Source organism: Glycine max, chromosome 14 (assembly GCF_000004515.6).
Source record: "Glycine max cultivar Williams 82 chromosome 14, Glycine_max_v4.0, whole genome shotgun sequence".
Classification (NCBI taxonomy): Eukaryota; Viridiplantae; Streptophyta; class Magnoliopsida; order Fabales; family Fabaceae; genus Glycine; species Glycine max.
The window spans coordinates 2,233,746-2,258,614 of NC_038250.2; the positions used below are offsets into that span (position 1 = coordinate 2,233,746).

Here is a 24,869-nt window from a genome sequence, read left to right on the forward strand (position 1 = left end):
AGATCTTTACCTAATTTCAGATTACTTTATATTTTGATTTATATATATATATATATGTGTGTGTGTGTGTTAAAAATTGATTCAAGAGACACATCTGATTTTCTTTAATCAAAGACTTGGTTGAAGTTCTTTATATTATATATATAAAATGTTTCCCGTGAATGAGTTAATTCAGCGTACTAAACAATAGTGACCCAAATAATATGAATTATTTCTTGACATGTAAATTTATATAACCAAAAGAGATAGTGCTTGAGTTGGAGAGGATAAATTCAATTATTGTCCTAAAATAAGATCCAAGAACAAGAATTAAAAGCTGAAATGAAGACATTGCTATTATCAAACTGAATTTCTCTTCGTTCCCTATTTTGTCATCTGGGCACGTTCCACCTTTTCAATGGTTTTAAAAGTAGTAGCGCGTTTGTAAACAAAATGATAAAGTGTTTCGAATACATTTTGATCAATTTCCTGTCAATTTAGTAGTAGTCGATTACTACCACTTTTATTTAAGACCACATGTGAGTTATAAAGACTAACACGCAGGAAAACTTCCCAATAGATGAAAAGTATAGTTACGTGCGTATTCTGAATGCATGCATGCCCTATCAATTAAACATTGATCCCCCTCCTCTTTCTCATGTGGTGTCCCCACATCTCACCCATCAACCTCAGTTTTGTTTGTGTTGATGTAGACTTTGTTTGACTATTTCACATGTAGAGGCACTTTAACAAGTGTAACTAAGCACAATAAGTGGCTCTTCCAATTCACTCTTCTTGAAGGATTTTTCAAGAGAAACAAATTAACCATGGTAGTGAAGGTGTACGGACCTAGCTGTGCTTCCACAAAACGGGTGCTAGTTTGCTTGGAAGAGAAGGAAATCGAATTTGAGGTTATCCCTTTTGATATCTTTAAGGGGAAACAGAAGATGTTAGGGATAGTTCAAAAAATAGTTACTAGTTTGTTAGTAGTTGATGGTGGTTAATTAGTTGAGTTAGTCTATATATAGACATATGGTTACGTGTAACAAATACACAATAGAATAACATAAATTTTCCTCCAATCTTTCTTTCTCACGAGTTCATGTGTTTAGATTGATTTCTATGTTTCTTGTTTCTCCTATTTTTGCTCCAACAAATTGGTATCAAGAGCATTGGTTCATGATCTAGGGATCATTCATTTCTTTCATCTGTTTTGTTTTGATTGTCGTTGTGTTCATGGGGCCAACTGGAGGAGCAAACTTTTCGGCGAACTTTCCAATGTTAGACGACAAGAACTGGGATCGATGGCGAGTTCAGATGAAGGCATTGTTGGGATCACAAGATGTAAACGACATTGTGGAACAAGGATTCCCTGATCTTGCTGAAGGGGCAACTGAAGAACAACGCGCCACGTTCAAGGACAACAAGAAGAAAGACTGTAGAGCTTTGATTCTCTTACACCAGTGCATAGATGATGCACATTTTGAAAAGATCTCCAATGCAAAGAATGCGAAACACGCATGGACAATTCTTGAAACTTGTAACAAAGGAGGGGAGCAACTGAAAAAGGTCCGGCTACAAACTCTTCGCCGCCAATAAGAATTGATGCAAATGGAGTCAAATGAAAAGATAGCTCAGTTCTTTAATCGGATTATCTCTCATACCAATGCCATGAAGGCATGTGGTGAGATAGTTTCTGATCAATCTATTGTTGAAAAGATATTGAGAATGCTAACCCCAAATTTCAACCATATTGTTGTGGCGATCGAAGAATCCAGGAAGCTAGATGAGTTGAAGGTAGAAGACCTTCAAGACTCACTTGAAGCTCATGAGCAGCGACTCATGGAGAGATCCACAGGAAGGTCTGGTGATCAGGCTTTGTTTGCTCAAACTTCTAAGAAAGGGAGCAATGGTGGAAGAAATGGATCTCGAGGAAGAGGAAGGGGCAAAGGTTCCAGAGGTGAAAATTACAAGAACTCTCAATATCAAGATCAAGAAAGATCTGATCAAGATAAGTCAAGAAAATCAGAAAGAAAAAGTGGCAACAGTCAATGGAAAGGTGGAAGAAAGATAGTGGATAGAAAGAAATTGAAGTGCTTCAACTGTGGAAAGCTTGGGCATTTCTCTACTGAATGCAGAGCCCCTCCCACTCAGAATGAAAGCAAAGGCAAGCAACATGATGAAGCATATTTGGATAAAGAGGATACCGAGGTAAAGTCTGATGACCAACCTCTCTTGCTTATGATGACTACAAATTCTGATATGAGTAGCTGTGAGAATAATTGGTATATAGATTCAGGCTGCTCTAATCATATGACTGAAAATAGAAACTGGTTAATTAACTTTGATGAGAATAGAAAGAACACAGTCAGATTTGCTGATAATAGATCAATTCAAGCTGAAGGAGTAGGTGATGTGTTGTTAAAAAGAAGAGATGGTAAGGATGCTATGATAACTAATGTGCTGTTTGTACCAAAGATGAATACTAACTTGATCAGTCTAAGGCAACTCCTAGAGAAAGGCTTCACCATAGGATTTCCAAAAGGCTTTCTGGAAATCTATGATCAGAATGAAAGGCTGGTCATGAGGGCAGCTATGGCTTCAAACAGAACCTTTTAAGTTAGTCTAACAGCAATGGAAACTCAGTGCCTGAATGCTACTTCTTTAAATAAGGAATCTTGGTTGTGGCATCAAAGACTAGGGCATCTTAATTTCAGAGATTTAGGAACCCTGAAATCAAAGAATATAGTTATGGGATTACCATCAATTCAGACACCAAAAAAGATCTGTGACAATTGTTTGATCAGCAAGCAATCAAGAAATTCTTTCAGCTCATATACTGCTTCCAAGGCCAGTGATTTGTTGCATGTTGTATATTCCGACGTGTGTGGTCCTTTTGGTGTTGTTTCACTTGGAGGCAATAAATACTTTGTCTCTTTTATTGATGACCTGAGCAGGAAAGTTTGGATTTATCTCATTAAACTAAAAAGTGAAGTCTTTACTGTGTTTAAACAATTTAAAGCACTGGTAGAAAAGTAATCAGGGAGGAAACTGAAGATCCTCAAAACAGATGGAGGTGGAGAATTCAACTCAAGTGAGTTTGACATGTATTGTACCGATTAAGGTATAGTGCATGAAGTCACTGCACCTTATACACCCCAACATAATGGGGTTGCTGAGAGAAGAAACAGAACTATACTCAATATGGTGAGAAGTATGTTGAAAACAAAGAATCTACCACACAATTTTCTAGATTCAATGGTACCTGAAGAAGCCTGGTCTGGATTGAAACCTTCAGTCAAACACTTTAAGGTATTTGGCTCTTTATGCTATAAACATATTCCTGATCAGAAAAGGAAGAAGCTAGACAGCAAGAGTGAAGCAATGATCTTTATTGGCTACAACCCCACTGGTTCATACAAACTGTATAATCCAGTGACTAAACAAGTGGTGTATAGTAGAGATGTTCATCATATGGAAACAGAAGCTTGGAACTGGTCTAAGGACAGTATTACTCCTATGACTAGTTTGAACCTGGATTGGGAAAATGACATTTTTGATGATTTAGTGAGGGAAGAGGTTGCTGCTGAGGTAAATCCCAATGCCTTAATTTCTAATGATGATCATTCACCTCCACGTCACTTACATGTAGAAAGACCACAAAGACAAAGGAATCTGCCATCCAGACTTAAAGATTTTCAATTATATCAGGCAAGTTCAAGTATTGTGACTGCAGAAAATGACTTAGCACAACACTTGGTGCTGTTAGCTGATGCTGAACCCTTGAGTTTTAAGGAAGCAATATCAGATGGTAAATGGAGAGAAGCAATGAATGAAGAGATTAAGTCCATAGAGAGGAATGGTACTTGGGAATTGGTAAATTTACCAATTAACAAGACACCAATAGCTGTTAAATGGGTTTTTAAAGTCAAGCTGAAACCTGATGGCACAGTGGCAAAATACAAAGCTAGGTTAGTGGAAAAAGGCTTCATGCAGAAGGAAGGACTTGATTACTCAGAGGTCTTTGCACCAGTGGCTAGGTTGGAAACAGTAAGACTATTGGTAGCTATAGCTAGTTAGAAAAGTTGGAAATTATGGCAATTGGATGTAAAATCAGCTTTTCTAAATGGTCCTTTAGAAGAGGAAGTATATGTACACCAACCCCCCGGTTTCATCAGTAAAGGTAATGAGGAAAAGGTGTTGAGAATAAGAAAGGTACTCTATGGGTTGAAACAGGCACCTAGGGCCTGGAACAAGAGAATTGATAAATTTCTCTCTGATTCTGGTTTTGAGAAATGTTCAGTTGAGCATGGTGTGTATGTCAAGCTTACTGACCAGGATTAGGAGGCATTGTTCATTTGCCTATATATAGACGATCTACTCATAACTGACAGCAGCTCCAAGAGAATTGAAGAGTTGAATCAGAATCTGAAATGACTGATTTAGGAACCTTATCCTATTTTCTAGGCTTAGAATTTCAGCATTCTGAGAAAGGTCTATTCATGCATCAGAGAAAGTACTTACTTGAGGTACTGTAGAAGTTTAATATGATGGACTGTAATGTTTCACTTACACCAGCTGAGGTGAATTTGAAGTTGGATAAGTGTGAGAATGAGGCTGTGGTGGATGGAACTGTATTCAGACAAATTGTGGGAAGTCTGAGGTATATTTGTCATACAAGACCTGAGTTAGCATTCAGTGTTGGGATGATTAGCAAATTCATGAGTGATCCTAGGCACTCTCACATGGTTGCAGCCAAAAGAATATTGAGATATCTTAGAGGTACACTGAATATGGGCATTTTATTCCCACATCAAGATGAGAAGGTTAGACCACATCATGTGGCTTATTCAGACTCTGATTGGTGTGGAGATGTTTTGGATAGAAGAAGTACCATGGGATATATATTCATGATTGTTGGTGCACCTATATCCTGGAGCTCAAAGAAGTAAAGTGTTGTAGCTCTTTCAACCTGTGAAGCTGAGTATATTGCAGCATGTTCAACTGCTTGTCAAGCTTCATGGCCGTCTTCTCTGCTTCAAGAACTTGGAATCATTACTGGAATGGCTATTGAATTATTAGTAGACAGTAAATCTGCTATTGATCTAGCAAGGAATCCAGTCTCTCATGACCGAAGCAAGCACATTGAGACTAAATTTCATTTTCTGAGAGATCAAGTGGCTAAAGGAAAGGTTAAGCTAGTGCATTGCAGAACTGAGGTTCAGCTACCTGACATAATGACTAAGGCTTTGAAGGCTGACAGATTCAAGGAGCTAAGAAGGAAAGTAGGAGTTCAAAGTTTGGAGGATTAAGAAGTTTTGTTCAATAAATGTTGCTGTAATGTTCTTGTTGCTGATTCACTGTTTTTGAATCAAAGGGGAGAGTTAGGGATAATTCATGTTTTTGAATCAAAGGGGGATGTTAGGGATAATTCAAAAAAATAGTTACTAGTTTGTTAGTAGTTGATGGTGGTTAGTTAGTTGAGTTAGTCTATATATAAACATATGGTTACGTGTAACAGATACACAATAGAATAACAGAAATTTCCCTCCAATCTTTCTCTCTCACGAGTTCATGTGTTTAGATTGATTTATGTGTTTCTTGTTTCTCCTATTTTTGCTCCAACAGAAGAATCCTGAGTTCCTCAAATTACAGCTGGTTCAGCTCTTCCATCTATCTATTTTCCTTCCGTTCTTGTTGAATATGATAGAGCCTTCAAGATTATTATTTGATTAATTCTGTATTTTCTTATTATAATGTTCTTTATTCGTAATATCTGCAGCCCTCTGGATGCGTTCCTGTCATTAAAGATGGAGATTACACCTTATAAGGTTACACTTTGAACTCATATTTTCATGCTTCATGATTAATATTGTTTCTCCAATTTAACTAATTTTGTTTCTACTCTTACATGGTTCCTGCTAATTTGAGTGCTTTCGTGTGTTTCTGCAGAATCTCGTGCTATAATGAGGTTTTATGCAGAAAAATACAGGTCTCAAGGGGAAGAGTTGATGGGGAGGACAGTAGAAGAGAGGGGTGTTGTGGAACAGTGGCTAGAAGTTGAAGCACACAACTTTCACCCACCAGCCTATAACTTGGCTCTTCATGTTTTGTTTGCTACAATGCTTGGAGTGACTTCAGATCCCAACAAGGTGATTGAGGAAGAGTGAAGCAAAGCTGGGTCAGGTGTTGAACATTTATGATGAGAGGCAGTCAAATACTAAATATTTGGCTGGAGATTTCTTCAGCCTTGCTGACATTAGCCACCTTCCTTTTCTAGAGTATGTTGTGAACAAAATAGAGAAAGGGTATTTGATAAAGGAGAGGAAGCATGTGAGTGCATGGTGGGATGACATTAGCAATAGACCATCATGGAAGAAGGTTCTCCAGCTCTACAAGGCTCCAATCTAATGTTGAATGGACTTCATGGAAACTGAATTATTAGTGTCTGTTGTTATATCATCATTGAATATATATGTTAGTGAAGAATAAATGAACTTTTACCAAATTCCAAAGAAAGTTAGGAATTGAGGAAGAAAGTGGGTAATGTTCAACCTAATGGAATGGAATGTGTTGAATTTGTACTTGATCTTTTTTTTTTTATACGGTAAAGTTGTGCCTTGGTGATTTGTTGGTCATGGGTTCGAATCCGGAAACAGCCTCTTTGCATATGCAAGGGTAAGGCTGCGTACAACATCCCTCCCCCATACCTTCGCATAGCGAAGAGCCTCTGGACAATGGGGTACGAAGTTTTATTTTTTTTTATATATATTTTCAGTTATGTACTTGTGTGGAATTTGGATATTCCTTGTGGTCATTCTCTTATCATTCGACCTGTTTACCCTCATTCTCTTATCATTCGACCTGTTTACCCTCTATTTTTCTTACTCAATAAGAATATATATGATGAATGTTTTTCCAAATGGCTCACACATGTGAGACATTGATCACTTTGATTCTCTGCCGAGTAAAAAAAAAGTTTAATGTAGTATTATATAAATAAGTCATGAGACTCTCCCAATTAATTAATAAATGTAGTATTAGTTTTTTGGTTGGAGTCTCGTCTTATACTTTAGTTATAACAATGGCTATTTCCATTAGAGTTGAACTATGTATAAGAGGTTAACATGTTATGAGTCTCAAGTAAAATAAAAACCTACAAAAAGAAGAGGCTGTTTATTTTAAACATGTTATCTTGTTTGATAACAAAATATAAATATTTAAATATAAACACTTAAGACAATAATTTTAAAAAATATAGCAAATAATAATAATAATAATAATAAACCACTGAAAAGCTCTATAATAGCAATTTTGTTAGGTATTACTTTTAAAGTAAAATTTAATTATATTTTTTATTTCTTAGATATTAGGATCGTGTAAGTTTAATACCTGAGGTTTTAATTATATTAATTGAGTCTCTAAATTATCTTCAATTTTACAATCAAATTCCTCCATCAATTTTACATGTTTGACAGACTTTTCTAACACGACATTGATATGCTAAGTTAGCATGATGTCACATTGATAGATGTTGACACACATATTGACATGCTACAATTTAATGGCGTGATAGTTCGAATCTCATCTCCATCACTAAATTTGTTTCTCACTTTTGCATGTAACATAAGCATTACGTCATCGTGTCAATGTAAAATCAATATAGTAAAAATATTATATTTAACAGATTAATGATAGAGAGACTTGATTGCGGAATTAAAAATAGTTGAGGGACTTAATTAGGGCAATTAGAACATTAAAAAAATTAAAATCATATAGTTGTGATACTTGAAAAATAAGAAATGAAACTAGGCTTGATAATAACCATTTGTTAGGTTCTTTACATAATTTTTCCTTTTTGTACGTCACGGGGTTTACACATAATTTTATTAAGTCTGTCCCGCCTCCAAATTTCTCATCCACTTCTCACACCTCCATGTGTTTGCCACGTGCTGATCTGCTGAACCTTTCACCGTTCAATTTTTTTTTTTTTTTCCTTTTTACTTCTATCTTTCACTCTTTCTGCTTTTGATTTTAAAATAACCGTGCAATTGCACGGGTCCCAGCCTTAGTTTTCTTTGGGCGGCTAATGTTTTCTTTGTCACATTTTTATAAAGAGAATATCATCATTGTTTCTTAGTACATTTACAATGACAAGATTTCTACTAATTAATAATTTAGCATACAAATAAAACGATTGTGACTCATAAAATTAATGAATTATATATCATTGTACCACAATGGCGAATGGAGCTCTTGTAACATAATTTCGTGTGCATAGGAATCTGTTTCATCACAAGGACATAGTTATCAAAGTAAACCAAGTGTCACTACAAGGAGTAAGATCTTGCGTGTCATACCTTGGAAAAATCAAGGTGGCATATCCTTTTCGACCGTGTGTTAATTGGCTGGTGAAGAGGCAAAAGAATTAAGAAGAAAAAATTAACATCTAATATTGCTCGGAAGCAAATTAAATAGAGATTGTACAGGCCGGTAAATTTAATTAACGCCAAACTTTAATTTTTCCAACTGCATCATTCTCTGTTATGTTGCAAGAGAAACAGAAAAGAAGGGAGAAAGAAGATCGAGGGTGGAGCTGTTCGGTTTGACCATGGTTTTTATGTTTGTGGTGGTAAAATGTAAAAATCCACCAATAAAATATTGTTTTAAACAAACTTTGAATGCATGTTTTTGAGTTTTAAACGGTCAGCAAATGTATTTTAGATTCTCACAACATGAAAAATTTATGGATGCCTTATCCAAACGAGCTAAAAAAAACTACTACTAGTTTCTTTTTCTAGTGTATTTTAGATGACACAAAATGAAGAATTTGTAGATGTTGTATCCAATAAGTTAAAAAATTTAATATTAATTTTTCAAGACTTATTTTTTTTACAATTTTATATATATATATAAGACTCTTTTTATTTGAACGCCAGTTATATATATATGTTCCATAATTTTTTTTAAGTGAATTTAATAAAAAAAAAAAATTCAAATTCGTGTTCAAAAGGATCAACTTAACTCCTTAGCGTGAACCGGTGGAAACCAGAGTTAGTTCCATTGTTATTTAAGACCACATATGTAAGTTAGCAAAGACTAACACGTAGGGCAACTTCCCAAATGAAAAAGACAATAGCATATATACTTTATGACCAGACAACCAAATATTTTGAAAAAATAAGCGCACCTGAGTTATTGACCCAAGGAGGAGATAAGGATCACCACGTATGACCTCACAATCTAATATCCCAAAAAAAATCAGAGTCTCCTCCAGAAGCATCCTATGAGTTTCTTTCTCCACTTAATAACTATTAACTAATGAAAAGTAATTCTCCCATGCTGCATTTCTGATATATATCATTTACTTACACAAAGGTCTTATTAACAAGTATTCTTAAAATATTAGTTAAGAAATTTAAAAAAATATTTATCATATAAATTATAAATTCTTTTATAAATAACATATTTTTTTAATAAAAATACAACTTATTATCATTTATCTTTAATTAATCTATTAACTAAAGTTAAAGTTGTCCACGCATAACATTAATTAATTGATTAAAATTATTCAATAAATATTAAATATCAATCTGCTGTCTCACGTGGTGTCCACATTAGATCTCATCCATCAACTTGATATTTGGTAATTTGCTTGCTGCTTTCAGTGACTAATTCACATGTAGAGGCAAGCACTATATATAAGTGTTGTGTTGCCACTAACTAAGCAATAATATAACTATATAAGCGGTTCTTCCATTTGACTCTTGTTCTGAACGACTTTTCAAGAGAATCAAACCATGGCAGTGAAAGTATACGGTCCCCACTGTGCTTCCACCAAGCGGGTGCTGGTTTGTCTGGTTGAGAAGGAAGTCGAATTTGAGGTTGTCCCTGTTGATGTCACTAAGGGGGAGCAGAAGGATCCTGAGTACCTCAAACTACAGGTTCAACTCTTGTATTTTCCTTTCTTTTTTGTTGAATATGTTTTGTCTTCGATTCTTTATCTTCTGATTCATGTTCTTTATTCATAATATCTGCAGCCATTTGGAGTTGTTCCTGTCATCAAAGATGGAGATTATACCTTATATGGTTACACTTTGTGCTTCTTTGTTCTGTTTTTCTACTTATAGTTTGTTTGTTGGTTAAACGTACTATTCACTTGCTTTTTATATCTCTTTAAGTCTTAGCGTCTTTGTAAGAAAACTATCCGTTTTAGCGTTAGAAATTCTTTTATGGTGTTAGCATGATTTTGAATTGCGATTGCGGTCGTGGCGGTGGTTGCGTTACGGTAAGTCAGAAAACCTTTATAGTTCAGGTAATCGCGGGAAAATGTGGATTGCAATTGCGGCATTACAGGAGTCAAAATACTTTGATATTGCGGTTGCAATTGTGGTTGCAAAACGCTATTTAAAACCATGGGTGTTAGCATTAGAATCAAAACTTAACTTGTATGTATGTGTAGGGACTAAAACTCAACAGTTTTCTGAACTAAAATTAAAAAAGATCAAATGATTAATAGCTTAACCTATTTTGTTGATCTATGATTGTTCCTTCAGTTTTTGTTACTGGTACCCTCTAATTTGAGTGTTTTCATGTTTTTCTGCAGAATCTCGTGCTATAATGAGGTATTATGCAGAAAAATACAGATCTCAAGGGGTTGAGTTGCTGGGAAAAACAATAGAAGAGAGGGGTCTAGTGGAGCAATGGCTAGAAGTTGAAGCACACAACTTTCATCCACAAGCCTACAACTTGTGTCTTCATGGTTTGTTTGGTTCACTATTTGGTGTGACTCCAGATCCCAAGGTGATTGAGGAGAGTGAAGCAAAGCTGGTACAAGTGTTGAACATCTATGAGGAGAGGCTCTCAAAGACTAAGTATTTGGCTGGGGATTTCTTCAGCATTGCTGATATTAGCCACCTTCCATTTCTTGATTATGTTGTGAACAATATGGGGAAAAAGTATTTGTTAGAGGAGAGGAAGCATGTGGGTGCCTGGTGGGATGACATTAGCAGTAGACCATCATGGAACAAGGTTCTCCAGCTCTACAGAGCTCCAATCTAGTTGCTAAATGAGTTTCAGGGAAACTGCTATTAGTGTATCATCTTTGAATATGTTAGTCAAGAATAAATGTACTTTTAGCAGATTCCAATGAAAGGAAGAAAGTGGGTAGTGTTCAACTTAATGGAATGTGTTGAATTTCTGCTTTCTTTCATTTTCAGTTGTTTGCTTGTGTTTAATTTGGATATTCCTTGTGGTCATGCTCTTAACTTTCCCGTTGTTTACCCTCTATTTTTCTTTTGCTACTGAATAAAAGTTATATATATATATATATATATATATATATATATATATATATATATATATATATATATATATATATATATATTGTACTTCTATTTTTCTTAGTGAAAAATTAGAACTCACAATTTTTTCTCTTTCTTATTTCTTCACTACCTGTTTTGGTATTATACGTGAACAGAAAAATAAAATCTCAACGCAAAATATTTACAGGAACACGACACATGATCAAAATATATCATGTATGCAAATTCAACATTGCTTCCCATTTTTAGTAACTGATCCACAAAGAGATTGAAACTCTCTCTCTCACTCTGCCTTGGGTACACAGTATCTTACACCCTAACGCTACCAAACAAACGTTATCAACTCTTCAATAAAAGTTATATTAGATGAAAGTTATAAATAGTTAAGAAATGATTTTTTAAAACTATAAAAATTACTTGATTCATTAAAATTTTATATTAATCGTAATTTACATTAATATTATATAATTGAAAAAGTGGAACTAACTAAAAAGAAATGCTTTATAATACTCAAAAATAGCAAAAACCATCATGTCTTTGTTCTAAATGAAATTGAATTATTTAAGGGATGGTTTGGTAGGGCAGAGAAGAGTGGAAGGAGTGAGGAGAGGCGACAAATTGTGTTCATCTGAGTAAGTGTGAGTAATTTGGTAAGACAAAGGAAATATTCATAAAAAAGAATGGGTCTCACTACTAAAATTTTTCACTCTAATATGAGCATATTTGTGAGAAAATGAGGTGTAGATCCCTCTCTCGTACTATGTTACCAGAAATGTGTGTACATGTAGAGCCTATGTTATCATTATAATATTACATTAAAAAATAAGTAAATAAAATAATAATACTGGATAACTTTAATTTAAATATTTCTGACACTTTATCTCTTCTACCATACCACTCTTATTTCTCATCTTTTTTCTTCTCATCTACCTATTTCTCTTCCTTCTATTTCATCCAGTTTAATAATATGTAACATTTTTAAAGCTCCACCTTCTATATGTGGATGGAAGATTACTAGTTTCCTCATTCGCACAATATTAGATAATTTGAAGTTATATTCTAAATTCATGTTTCGACAGCAACTTAAGCCCAACTAAAATGTTTTTCTAATCAAAATTCACCGCTTTCGTGAGTGAGTTTTTATTGTATTCATCTCGTTTGATTATTTGTTTTTGTGCTCCTACTAGTTATTTCAGTGCTTTTGCTATAACGATATTGTTATCAAAGCAGGGCCGGTCCTAACAGTTACTGAGACCTAAATTTGTTTTTTTTTTTAAGAGGAACATTTTATTTTATATGAAATAATTATATAGTAATTTTTTTTTTGTCAAACATCAGATCCATCTCTTTTTACATTTTATTTTATATGAAATAATTACTTTTTTCTTATACCAGTCCTGTATCAAAGAAATAATGTGTTGTGCTCCTGCAGGTATGAAACCAAATTTATTGAAGAGATTGTCGAGAAGGTCTATAAAAAGATACCTCCTAAAGCATTATACACCAATCAAAACCCTGTTGAACTTGGCGCCCGCATAAAAGAAGTAATGTCACTTCTAGACATGAAATACTGGTGATAATGTACTCATGTTGGGCATATATGGACTTGGTGGTATCGGAAATACAGAACTTGCCAAAGCTTTGTAGGACAACATTGTGCAAGACTTTGATGCTGCAAGTTTTCTTGCCGATGTTAGAGAGAAATCACTACTAGAATAAGCCTTTTCTAAGTCGGTCGATTAGACCCTTCTAATCGATGTTAATCAAACAAAATCAATGGCCTGGAAGATCTACAGAAGACCCTTCTTTTAGAGATGCAAGAGGAGTTAGAAACTGAATTGGGGGGCAGTAAAAGTAAAAGAATGTATGAAATAAAACGCAAGCTTCGCCGAAAGAAAGTTCCTTTGGTTCTTGATGATGTTGATGACAAAGACAAGTTAGAAAAGCTGGCAGGAGGGTGTGATTGCTTTGGTTCAGGTAGTAAGATCATTATAACAACAAGAGACAGATGTACTAATTGCTTATCAAGTTGAAAAAATTTATCAAATGAAGAGCTTGATGAGGAGCATTTTCTTGAGCTCTTTTGTTGGAATGCCTTCAAACAAAGCCATCCTAAAACAGGCTTGCTGTAGATGTTTCCAAGCATCTTCCATTGGCTTTAAAAGTAATAGGCTCTGATTTGGCTACTCTTGATGAAGAAAGTTTAGATGATTGGGAATGTGCATTGGAAGAATACGAGAGGACTCCTCCCGAAAGGATTCAAGATGTGCTAAAAAAAAGCTATGATAGACTGGGAGACAATGTCAAACAAGTTTAATTTCCAAGACATATAGCTTGCTTCTTCAAAGGGGAGAGAATAGAATATGTGAAAAAGATACTTCAGGAATTTGGTTCAACATCCAACATTAATGTACTTGTTAATAAATCTCTTCTCACAATTGAGTATGGCTGCTTGAAGATGCATGATCTAATACAAGATATGGGTAGAGAGATTGTTAGGAAGGAGGCACCAAAAAATCCCGGCCAACTTAGCAGACTATGGTATTATGTTGATGTTATTGAAATACTAACTGATGATTTGGTAAGAATCATGTATCTTTTGTTTTATAATTTATACATTATAGTCTATTATAATAATGACAACATGCATTTGACTTACTTGTTTGTACTTGTTTTAAAGGGAAGTGACAAGATTGAGGGGATAATGCTTGATCCTCCCCAGCGAGCAGTAGTAGATTGGAGTGGTTTTGCTTTTGAGAAAATGGAATGGCTCAGAATTCTCATTGTTCGAAACACATCTTTTTCATATGAGCCTAAACATCTGCCAAATCATTTGAGGGTGCTTGACTGGGAAGAGTATGATGGAAATAAATTTGTATGTCCACGATTCAAATCATCATATAATCAATTCTAATTTTAATAATAAAGTATTATTTTATTTTTATTGTCATATTTCACTATAGTCTATTTGATAATGTCCTTGATTAAAATTAAAGACTTGTTATTATAATAGATATTATGATAATGAGAAACAAATTTATTCTAATTTTAATCTAAACCGTTCTTGATCATAAGATTATTGTAAATAGGATATCAATAATCCGGATAGATTAATATATATGTGATAGTATTTATTAGATAAATATTAATATATCTCATTTATTAATTTGCATATATAAATGAGTCACATGTTGATGTGATCATTGAATTGACTCAATTGAAATTTTCTAATGGTTAAAATTTACCATAAACTGTCAATAGAAAATTCTCAAGAAAAGGTATAATAACTTTCTTTGACCTGAGATTGTCATAGTAATTAACAGGTTATTTGTTGTATTTTGATTCCAGACACCTAATGCTTTAGAGTGTGATAACTGCTAAATAATTGTATTTTGATAGTAGAAAATTAGTCAAATATTGGCCTGAAATTAATTATTTAGCAGTTATTTGTGATTAAAAGTTAGAAAATTAATTAAATTGAATTTTTGGTTGCAGATACAAAAATTGGAGGTGTAACAAGCAAAAATGGCAGAAAAATTGAAGAAAAGAAAAAAATTTGAAGAAGGCCTAGCTCAATACGCGCGCTCAGAAAGGCCTAGCCCAATATATAATTAATTGTCATTTAAATTTTGTTATGTTATTGAAAGGCATGGTCAAAGAAGATCCATCAATAAAAATTTCTTTGATTCAAGAGAGGATTAACAGTGAATTTGCGTACAATGTGTCGTACAAAAAAGCGTGGTTGGCGAAACAGAAAGCTATTGCAATTGAATATGGCGATTGGGACGAGTCATATGCGAAACTTTCGTCGTGGCTAACACACATGCAAAATCATTCTCCTGGATCATATTTTCAAGTATTACATGACGATTTTATCGTTGGGAATACGGTTAGTCGCGAACACCGTCAGTTTCATAGAGTTTTTTGGACTTTTGGGCAATGTAAAGAGGCTTTCAAGTACTGTAAGCCAATCATACAAGTTGACGGCACACATTTGTACGGCAAATATCGTGGGACCCTCTTAACGGCCACATCACAAGATGGAAATGGTGGTGTGCTTCCTCTAGCATTCGCGGTGGTTGAAGGTGAGACGTTGACAACGTGGTCATGGTTTTTGGCACACTTGCGTGAACACGTCACAGATAAAAATGGTATTTGTCTGATATCTGATCGACACGCGAGTATTAAGTCCGTTGTCGCTAACGAAGCACTTGGTTGGCAACCTCCCCACGGTTATCATGTCTACTGCGTGCGACACATAGCAAGCAACTTCAATCGGAAATTCAATAATACAAAACAAAAAGAAATGTTGAAGAAATTGGGTAAGATTTCATATTTGATGGTCATGTTGATTTAACTTTCATATATACTTAAAATTGTTATTCATAACTAATTTTATGCAGCCTACACTCCTTGCAAGCACATTTTTTATCAAAATTTAGAAAAATTTCGTGAACTGAGTCCAGCCATAGCAACATGGATTGATCGCATTTCAAAGGAAAAATGGACGATGACTTATGATAGAGAAGGACGTCGATATGGCCACATGACAACCAACCTCTCAGAATGTATCAATAAGGTTTTAAAGGATTGTCGCACCATTCCCATAACAGCATTGGTCAAATCAACGTACAGTAGGTGTCGAAAGTACTTTGTTGAGTGTGGCCGCCAAGCCCAGAGACAATTAAATGAAGGGCAAGTATATTGTTCAAAGCTTGTTAAAGAACTTAGAAAAAATCAAGAACAAGCTTGTTTGCACATCGTTCGCGTGTATGACATCCACTCCACAAGGTTTGAAGTAGAGGAGACCTTCAATCCTATTACGCAACGTGGCGGACAAAAGTAGGCAGTTAACTTGAATGGTCATTATTGTCAATGCGGAAGGTATTCTGCGCTTCACTATCCATGTTCACATATTATTGCAGCTTGTGGTTACGTGAGCCTGAACTACTACCAATATATAGATGTTGTTTATACAAATGAGCACATCTTAAAAGCTTACTCCCCACAATGGTGACCTCTTGGGAATGAAGCGGCTATTCCTCCTTCTAATGACGCATGGACACTTATCCCTGACCCAACTACAATTCGTGCGAAAGGTCGGACAAAATCAACAAGGATAAGGAATGAGATGAATTGGGTAGAACCATCTGAACACCGACAAAAATGCAGTAGATGTGGAGCCGAAGGGCATAACAGGCGTCGCTGTCCAATGCAATCTGAGCGTGAGAGTTGTTCAAATCATTGATTTATGTATGTTAGTCGAGTGACTTGTATTTGTTTAAGTTCTCTTGAATGTATTGAATTTCTGGGGTTGAATCAATTTGTTAGTTAAAAACATTACTTATTTTGGTTTGTGTATATTAACTATTTGTGGGGTTCCATGAATTCATTAGTTAAAAACATAACCATAAACCCTACTCATAACCCCTAATCCAAAACCCTAGGCCTTAAACCCCTAAGCCATAACCCTAACCCTAAACCCTAATCCTAATCTAACACTAACCCATAATCTTAACCCCTAATCCCTAAACCCCTAAGCTCTAACCCTAACCCTAACCATAAAGCCTAATCCTAATCCTAACACTAACCCCTAATCCCTAAACCCCTAAGCTCTAACCCTAACCCTAAACCCTAATCCTAATCCCAATTTCAACCTCTAATCCCTAAACCCCTAAGCTCTAACCCTAACCCTAAACCCTAATCCTAATCCTAACACTAACCCCTAATCCCTAAACCCCTAACCCTAATCCTAATCCTAACACTAACCCCTAATCTCAACCCCTAAGCTCTAACCCCAACCCTAACCCTATTCCATAAAACCTAACCCCTAAAACCTAACCCTAAACCTAACCCTAATCCATAAAACCTAACCCTAATCCATAAAACCTAACCTTATTCCCAAAAACCTAACCCTAATCCATAAAACCTAACCCATAAACCTAACCCTATTCCATAAAACCTAACCCTAATCCATAAAACCTAACCCTAATCCATAACACCTAACCCCTAAACCTAACCCTAATCCATAACACCTAACCCCTAAACCCTAACCATAAACCCTAAAACATAACCCTAATCCATAAAACCTAACCCCTAAGCTCTAACCCTAACCCAAACACCTACACCCTAACCCCAAGCCCTAAGCCACATCCCTAATCCCTAAACCGTAACCCCTAAGCCTAATCCCTAATCCCTAAACCCCTAATCGTAAAGAGAACATATCGCGTTGGTGTTCGGCTTTAGTTACTAAAACTACTTATTTTTCGTTTGTCAACTTTAGTTTTATTTGTCAACTTTAGTTTTATTTGTAAACTTAGTTTATTATTATAGTTTGATGCGCCACATAAACTCTATACATTAGTAAGGCATAATAAATGAGATGCGATAGATTAATTGTGAAAATCAAATGTCTTACAAACAACAACAAAATTACACAGATACATGAAAATCAGTCATTATGGTGTCCGTGATGTCGTGAGGATGTGCCACATGGTCGATCCCATCTTCGCGCTTGATGATCAGGATTTCTTCTGCCGCCGCGTTGTCTCCCTGTTTTTGCTTGCTCAGCCTCTGCAGAAAAATCCTTACGCAAATCAACACCTAATAAGTCGTCCATATCAGGTATTGCTCCGGGTACATTCCATTGCGGAGCAAATGGGGCGTTAGGTGTTGCCATGGGGGCATCGTGCTGCTGTGAAGGAGTCATAGTGGGCCATGAAAAAATGAGGTTGTGTTTCCGCAACACCACCGAACGAATGTGAGGTCTCAGAAGTATCAGTATGATGACCTGCAAAAGGATACTGATACATCTGTGAAGGATATTCGGAAAATGTTGCTGGCGTGTAATACATTCCATGACCACGCTCCATCATTTGTTGGGAATATTATTTCGCTTCAACAGGCTCCCTTCGTCTGCCTATGCCCCGAGTTTCAACACTTGACTGAAGAATGTGAAACTCTTGTGCTGGGAATTCACGCTCTGATGCTGGACCATGTGACACTGACTCAGTGATTCTCTCTTGCTCTTCAGATATAATCGCTAACTTATCCACGTAAGGCACAAGATCATCAACTGTACATATGTTCCTCCCTTGTGGTGAAACCATATATTGTAAAGTCTCCACAACTTCACCCTAATGCTCATGCTTAAGAACCACGTACTCAATCGAAAAGACCTTTCGTGGATATATATAGAACCACGTACTCAATCGAAAAGTAAGTAGCATGCGGGTGGTCACCAACAACTACCATACTTAATTCGTTAGATGACATTTAATGTTATTCTTATGAGAAATACAGTAATATTTACACACAATAAACGTTATGATGTTGTTCGGGAAGTATGAGATACTACTTGGAAATAGTGTTTTTCAGTCAATTATTTGTATCAACGTGATTTGAATTAATGATACAAATTTTGTGTTATATGAGATCCAGCTTAAAATTGACATTAATATCAAACATTGGACATTCAATTCGCATGTCTCTCTAGGCCACTGCCAATAAATTCATGCGACCCTTTCAGCTTGTGCATCAATAAGCCAACCAAGTAGTACTCGTGAATTAACAAGCCTAGCTAGCTACGTACAGTTTTAATATTCCTGAAAAATGGATGGTAAGGTTGGAGAAGGAGAATTCATTGTGAGTGTGACCAAGGAGGAGATAGTGGTACCAGAGCTTCCAATGAAAGAGCAATGGCTGCCACTATCAAACCTTGATCTACTCATTCCCCCAGTGGACGTGAGTGTATTCTTCTGCTACAAAAAACCTTTGCCTGAAAAATATTATTGCTTTGGAACCATGGTGGGGTCACTGAAAAATGCACTGGCTCAGGCTCTGGTATACTATTACCCTTTTGCTGGTGAAATGGTGGCCAACACCATGGGTGAGCCTGAGCTGTTTTGCAGTAACCGTGGGGTAGATTTTGTTGAAGCTGTAGCTGATGTTGAACTACAGTGCCTCAACTTGTACAACCCTGATGACACTGTTGAAGGGAAGCTTGTACCAAGGAAGAAGCATGGCGTGCTTGCTGTTCAGGTCATACACTATAAAACAACTTCATAAACAAACCTATATTTTGAAAATGTTTACAAGCATATGTAAACTAGTATAATAGAAGACAGGTTAGAAAACTAAAAGAATTAGTTTTCTCTTTTTATTGAGATGTCAAAAATTATGTTCGTCATGATTTTTTTTTTTTTATATTCTCTAACAATTTTACATTAAAATCTTTTTTCTTTGAGTTTTTTAGTAAGTATTACAAGAGTACTGGTTAGTCAAATTTAATTTAATTTAATTTTTTTATAAGATTTAAATTTAAAATGATGGTTATTCCTCAATAAAAAAGAGAAAAAATATATTAAAAATAATTAAAAGAGAATGGAATATTAATGATAATAATAGTTTTATAAAATATTAAAAATTTAAGATAAAATTATTAATATTAATTAATCTTACTAAATTAAATAATTGAATCTATAATATATAGGATTAAAGGAAGGAAGTATTATAAACTTTTGTCTTGGTTCTTAAAGGCACGTCTCATAAGACATGTGAGTTTTGCAGGCAACTGGGCTTAAGTGTGGGGGTTTAGTAGTTGCATGTACTTTCGACCATCGCATAGCTGATGCCTACTCTGCGAACATGTTCCTCGTATCATGGGCCGAAGCAGCCCGGCCCAACAAGCCCATAATCTCAGCCCAGCCATGTTTCCGACGCTCCCTTCTCACCCCACGTCGCCCACCTTCCATCCACCCTTTACTCCACCACATGTACGTTCCCGTCTCGGCGCTACCTCCACCGTCAGATCCTAATAAGAAACTCGTGTTCGAATCTGAGCCACTCATCAGCCGCATATACTACGTCACAAGCGAATCCCTGAACCGCATGCAAGCACTAGCTAGCTCAAACGGTACCGTGAAGCGCACAAAGCTCGAGTCTTTCTCTGCATTCTTGTGGAAGATGGTTGCTGAAGCTACTGCTAGTGTTGATGGTAAGAAAAACGTTGCTGCGAAGATGGGTGTTGTGGTTGATGGAAGGAAGATGTTATGCAACGATGAAAAGAACATGGGTTCGTATTTTGGCAATGTTCTTTCGATTCCCTATGGTGGGAATGCGGTTGATGAGCTTGTGGAAAAGCCATTGAGTTGGGTGGCGGAGAAAGTTCATGAGTTTTTGAAGATGGGTGTGACAGAAGACCATTTTTTAGGGCTTGTTGATTGGGTTGAAGAACATCGACCTGTGCCTGGTTTGTCAAGGATTTATTGTGGGCATGGAAAAGAAAAAGGACCTAGTTTTGTGGTTTCTTCAGGGCAAAGGTTTCCGGAGTCAAAGGTTGACTTTGGGTGGGGGAAGCCCGTGTTTGCATCGTACCATTTTCCTTGGGGTGGAGATTCTGGCTATGTCATGCCAATGCCTTGTGCTAATGGGAATGGTGATTGGTTGGTTTACATGCACCTTCTCAAGGCTCATTTGAATTTCATGGAAGTTAGGGCTCCTCAAATTCTTAGGCCTTTCTCTTGGGATTACCTCCTCAATTAATCTTCATTGACTTTGCTTGTTCTTCATCAATCACGCAACTTGTTGATTTGCAACAAGGGAAAATAATTTCTAGTGTGAATTTTATCCATACAAATAGTATCAAGTGGTGTGACGCAAGTATTTATTTTTACATGTTATTCTGGCCATTGCAGTATTTAATTTTACATGTTATTCGTTACCCAAAAGCGTATACTCGATCCGAAGCTGGTAGAGTTGTGTTAACTTTTCTCTCTGAAACTTGAAAGCAACCAATTACAATCGTCTCTGCGGGTAGCTAGAATAAGGGATCGTTGAATGACTTATTCGGATGGCAATCGCTGTTAATTAGCAACTCAGCCCACATTTCACGACCCAAGAGGACTATTAAGAAACCCAGCAAGCTGCAAGGATACGTGTGAAGATAATAATTAATAGCTCCTTTAGTCCATTACTTAATTAAATAGATGCTTCTAGATGGAAATTCTATTATAACCATCATAGTGCTTATTACAGTTTGGCAATATTTCTTTTCTGTTTTTTGGTACTTGTAATCACTATATTTTCCACTGCTGAATGAGAAAAAGGGCAGCGAAGCATCATTATCCATTACTATAGCATATAGCATAGAGTTAGTTATTTTTCTCCTCTGCAATATATCAGACCCGTAACAATCGCGACATAACTAACCTAAATCAATGTTTGTCAATTAATGAGATATAAAAGAAATTCATAATTATAGGTGTGAAAATTGACTTGTATAACGACATAGAAAGCGATCGACTACGTATTCTTAAATTTGAGTGTCAACAAGTTGCAAAATTAACAAAACCACCAAGAACACATACAACTATTCAATATTGATTGATGAAAGTTCAAAAACATTTAAAAGTTTATTAACATTGGTTCGATTCATTAGAAAGGGAAGATAAATGATCTAAATATCTAGGTTAATATTTCATGCATGATCCTTCAAAGTGACAAGGTACAACGTACAACGAGAAAACTAATTACTAGTCATATACATAATAAGATGGACGAAAAAATTTCAAATAAACCTAAGAAAAAATCATTGTGTAAATCTGAAAAATATAATCATAATAACTGTTCATATAAATAAGTTGACAGTTGATGTTATTTTTACTCTTCAATTTTATGTTTGTGTTTAATTTTTATTATTCATTTTATATTAATGTATTATATTTTTTTAACAACTATTTCATTATTAAATTATTTTATGTTGTTAATATTAAAATATTTTTATCAAATAAAATTAATTAATAATGTTGTAAGAAATTATTAATTTACTTAATGATAAATGTAAAAACAAATCAAAAAATATTTTAAAAGAATTTTCTATTATTTGATAAATTTTAAATTAATATTATTTGTTAATATTCATGATTTAAAAATAAAAAATAGAATGAGTTTAAAGTTATAAAAGATTTTACGACTTCATATAAAAATTAAATAAAAAATTAAAATTGTTTCGTTTTTACAACTTCAATAAAATAAAACAAAATCATCAATTTTTACTGCTTCAAAATTTGAAGTGGTATAAAATTCTACGACTTACGGTGTTAATTCAAAATTTACTCTTATTTGATAAATTTCAAAGGAAATTATCTTTTTTGGTCATTCGATCTACTTTTCTTTTTAATTGTCTCATCATTTGATGACTTGTTAATCTCGTAAACTTATTTATTTAAACTTTTTATGATAGTTTTTAACTCTCAAAAATGAACCGAACCGACACTTAGTACAGTAAAATAAATAATAAAATCAATATCATTCAGCAACAAAAGTTCAAGAACTAAGATTGATTAAATTTTGTTCAAGAAATAAAAGTGAAAATTTAAAAAATATTAGGAAGTAAAAATATAATTAAAAAAAGTGTACAGAATTATAAAATTATTTTTGTTATTTCAAAAGAAAATTGTGATAACCATTTTGTGATTTAAAAAAGCAAAATACGTTCACCCTTGTGCGATCCTTTGCCGAAATTCATGTGGTCTACTTAGGGTTTTCTCAACCTATAGGGTATTATTGTTTGGACACCTCGAAACAATGCAAGTACGATTTCTCATTTTTTCTTGTTTTCTTTTTGTTACATACTACTACTATCGCATCTTTCTGTTCTATTGCTTTCTTTCTTTCTTCGGATGTAAAATAGCATTGGGTTCTCTATGAAACATTTAAAAAGAAAATTCTGACCAAGTTCCTTATTGTTTATTGCTTGACAATATTAACAGCTCACCATTAATTTGGTTCTGATTGGTTAGCGTGGCCTTTCCTTGATCACCCAGCTAGCTAGTTGTCCATACATTCACCATAAAAATGGAGAGAAAAAGACAAAAGTCCTTTCGGGATTCTAAAAGTTCATGAAAGCATATCCCTTTGTTTAATTTGTTGACAAGGTGACGCCAACGTTCAAAATCTTAAACTACGCTAAATTCCGTCCCTCATAAATGCTTAGAAAGAGTTATTTAACACTCAAAATTTTTTGAAGGAAACGTATGAAACCATCTCCAAGAATCTAGACGCTCCTAAGGACACCAAGTTAAAAACTTGAAAGTGCCCACTTGCGATTTGATTTCTTATCTACTACTGTAATTAGCTATAGCTAGCAGCATGGTTGAGTTATATATGCTGAATCTTATATTCTGTTGATTATTTATTATTATAGCATGCAGTTGCATTGCTTTGCTTGTTATATAAAGGGCATTTCAAGTCTTGGCATATTTGAATTTGGACTACAATCCTTACGTGAATTTGTTATTTATCTTTAACAAGGAACATATTTCAAGATGTATTATAAAATGACTTGGGTGATATTTGACAAAAAAAAAAACTGAAGTGGAATTTTTTTTATAGATGTAATTACAGAATAATTAATTATTCGTGTGATAGAGAAAAAGAAATGTTTAATGAAATGTTTTATACAAAATTAATTTTATTACGAGTTTCCGCGGGTTGTAATGAAATGTTTAATCTAATGTTTAATTAAGGTGCAATTAATATAGTCAGCATTTATGTTTGGTTTTACTTGAAGAGTTGATGTTATTAAAAGAAGAAACCAACCGTGTGAACTTCCAAACTTGTCGTATTCGTGGTAGAGTATTTGATGCGCATCTGAATTGGCATCAAGGTGAATTGTGGTAGGAAACAAATATTCGTCTTAATGCTCTAATTAATATTTTATAAAAACAAATATTAAATAAAAATGAATATATTTGATGTCTTTAAAATACAAAATATATATTTTTTTCTTTATTTAATAAGTAAGAAAATGTTTATATAAAAAATATATGGTATGAGAATTAAGAAATATTCTACATTTGATAGCCTGTTAGATAGTTTAAGGTTTGGTTCAATTTCTGCCACGATAGAGAATGGAAAACGTTCACACGTTATTTGGAGATCAGCTCCATCAAGTTGACACGAAGTGCACGTGGTGGTGTGCTTCAATTTGTTTTTGCATACACATGAGGCTGAGACCCCAAGGAAGAAACTTGAGGCTCGAAAGTCGAATATTCCTGTGGCATCTCGTGTTTCATGACAAAAAAGAATTTATAGCTTTTGGTTATTTTAGTTTGTCATTATTTTCAGCAATTAATGAGGCAAATATTCAGATTATGTTTAGATAAATTTCTTCCTAAAATAAATTTCTTCCATAAGTTAAAATTAACTTTTATAAAAGTTCAAATCAATTAAGATATATTCTTAACCATTTGACTTGCATAGTGCCTTTAGTCTAAATAGTTAACGGGGTGGACTATAAACGTAAAAGATCGAATAAAATAATCTACAAGTAGCGTTGCTTCTATCAAGTCAGATTTCCCTTTATCCCAAAATGAATCGATTTAGTAGAAAAAAAAATAATTAAATATCAAATAAAAAATCGTAGGACAAAAAAAAAGAGAGCTAGGTTTCAATTCTCGGAGGAATTGATAATGAACCATAACATTAATTACATGCATATGTTGCTGTCTCTTTACCCTGATAATAATATATATAGATCTAACATGGTATCTAGTTTGTGGATCA

General features: G+C 34.6%; 2 protein-coding genes and 1 pseudogene across 2 annotated transcripts; all 3 read left to right on the forward strand.

Moving 5' to 3' along the window:
• The first annotated feature begins 806 nt into the window (after positions 1 to 806).
• LOC121173473 (glutathione S-transferase F9) lies at positions 807 to 6,847 on the forward strand (annotated as a pseudogene).
• A 2,912-nt stretch (positions 6,848 to 9,759) lies between these two features.
• On the forward strand, positions 9,760 to 11,306 carry GST24 (glutathione S-transferase 24). The gene is made up of 3 exons (NM_001249571.1): positions 9,760 to 9,923; positions 10,020 to 10,068; positions 10,586 to 11,306. Exons 1-3 carry the CDS (start codon positions 9,780 to 9,782, stop codon positions 11,038 to 11,040), a joined length of 648 nt encoding a protein of 215 aa, NP_001236500.1. The 5' UTR covers positions 9,760 to 9,779; the 3' UTR covers positions 11,041 to 11,306.
• A 7,233-nt stretch (positions 11,307 to 18,539) lies between these two features.
• On the forward strand, positions 18,540 to 21,367 carry LOC100809201 (coniferyl alcohol acyltransferase). Its single transcript, XM_003545103.4, has 2 exons — positions 18,540 to 19,343; positions 19,872 to 21,367. Exons 1-2 carry the CDS (start codon positions 18,915 to 18,917, stop codon positions 20,844 to 20,846), a joined length of 1,404 nt encoding a protein of 467 aa, XP_003545151.1. The 5' UTR covers positions 18,540 to 18,914; the 3' UTR covers positions 20,847 to 21,367.
• The last annotated feature ends 3,502 nt before the right edge of the window (positions 21,368 to 24,869 follow it).

Coding starts and splice junctions, on each gene's coding strand:
- GST24 (NM_001249571.1), top strand. CDS start 9,780: ATGGCAGTGAAAGTATACGGTCCCCACTGTGCTTCCACCAAGCGGGTG. Junction 9,924..10,019: donor CTGAGTACCTCAAACTACAG/GTTCAACTCTTG, acceptor TAATATCTGCAG/CCATTTGGAGTTGTTCCTGT. Junction 10,069..10,585: donor TGGAGATTATACCTTATATG/GTTACACTTTGT, acceptor GTTTTTCTGCAG/AATCTCGTGCTATAATGAGG.
- LOC100809201 (XM_003545103.4), top strand. CDS start 18,915: ATGGATGGTAAGGTTGGAGAAGGAGAATTCATTGTGAGTGTGACCAAG. Junction 19,344..19,871: donor ATGGCGTGCTTGCTGTTCAG/GTCATACACTAT, acceptor TGAGTTTTGCAG/GCAACTGGGCTTAAGTGTGG.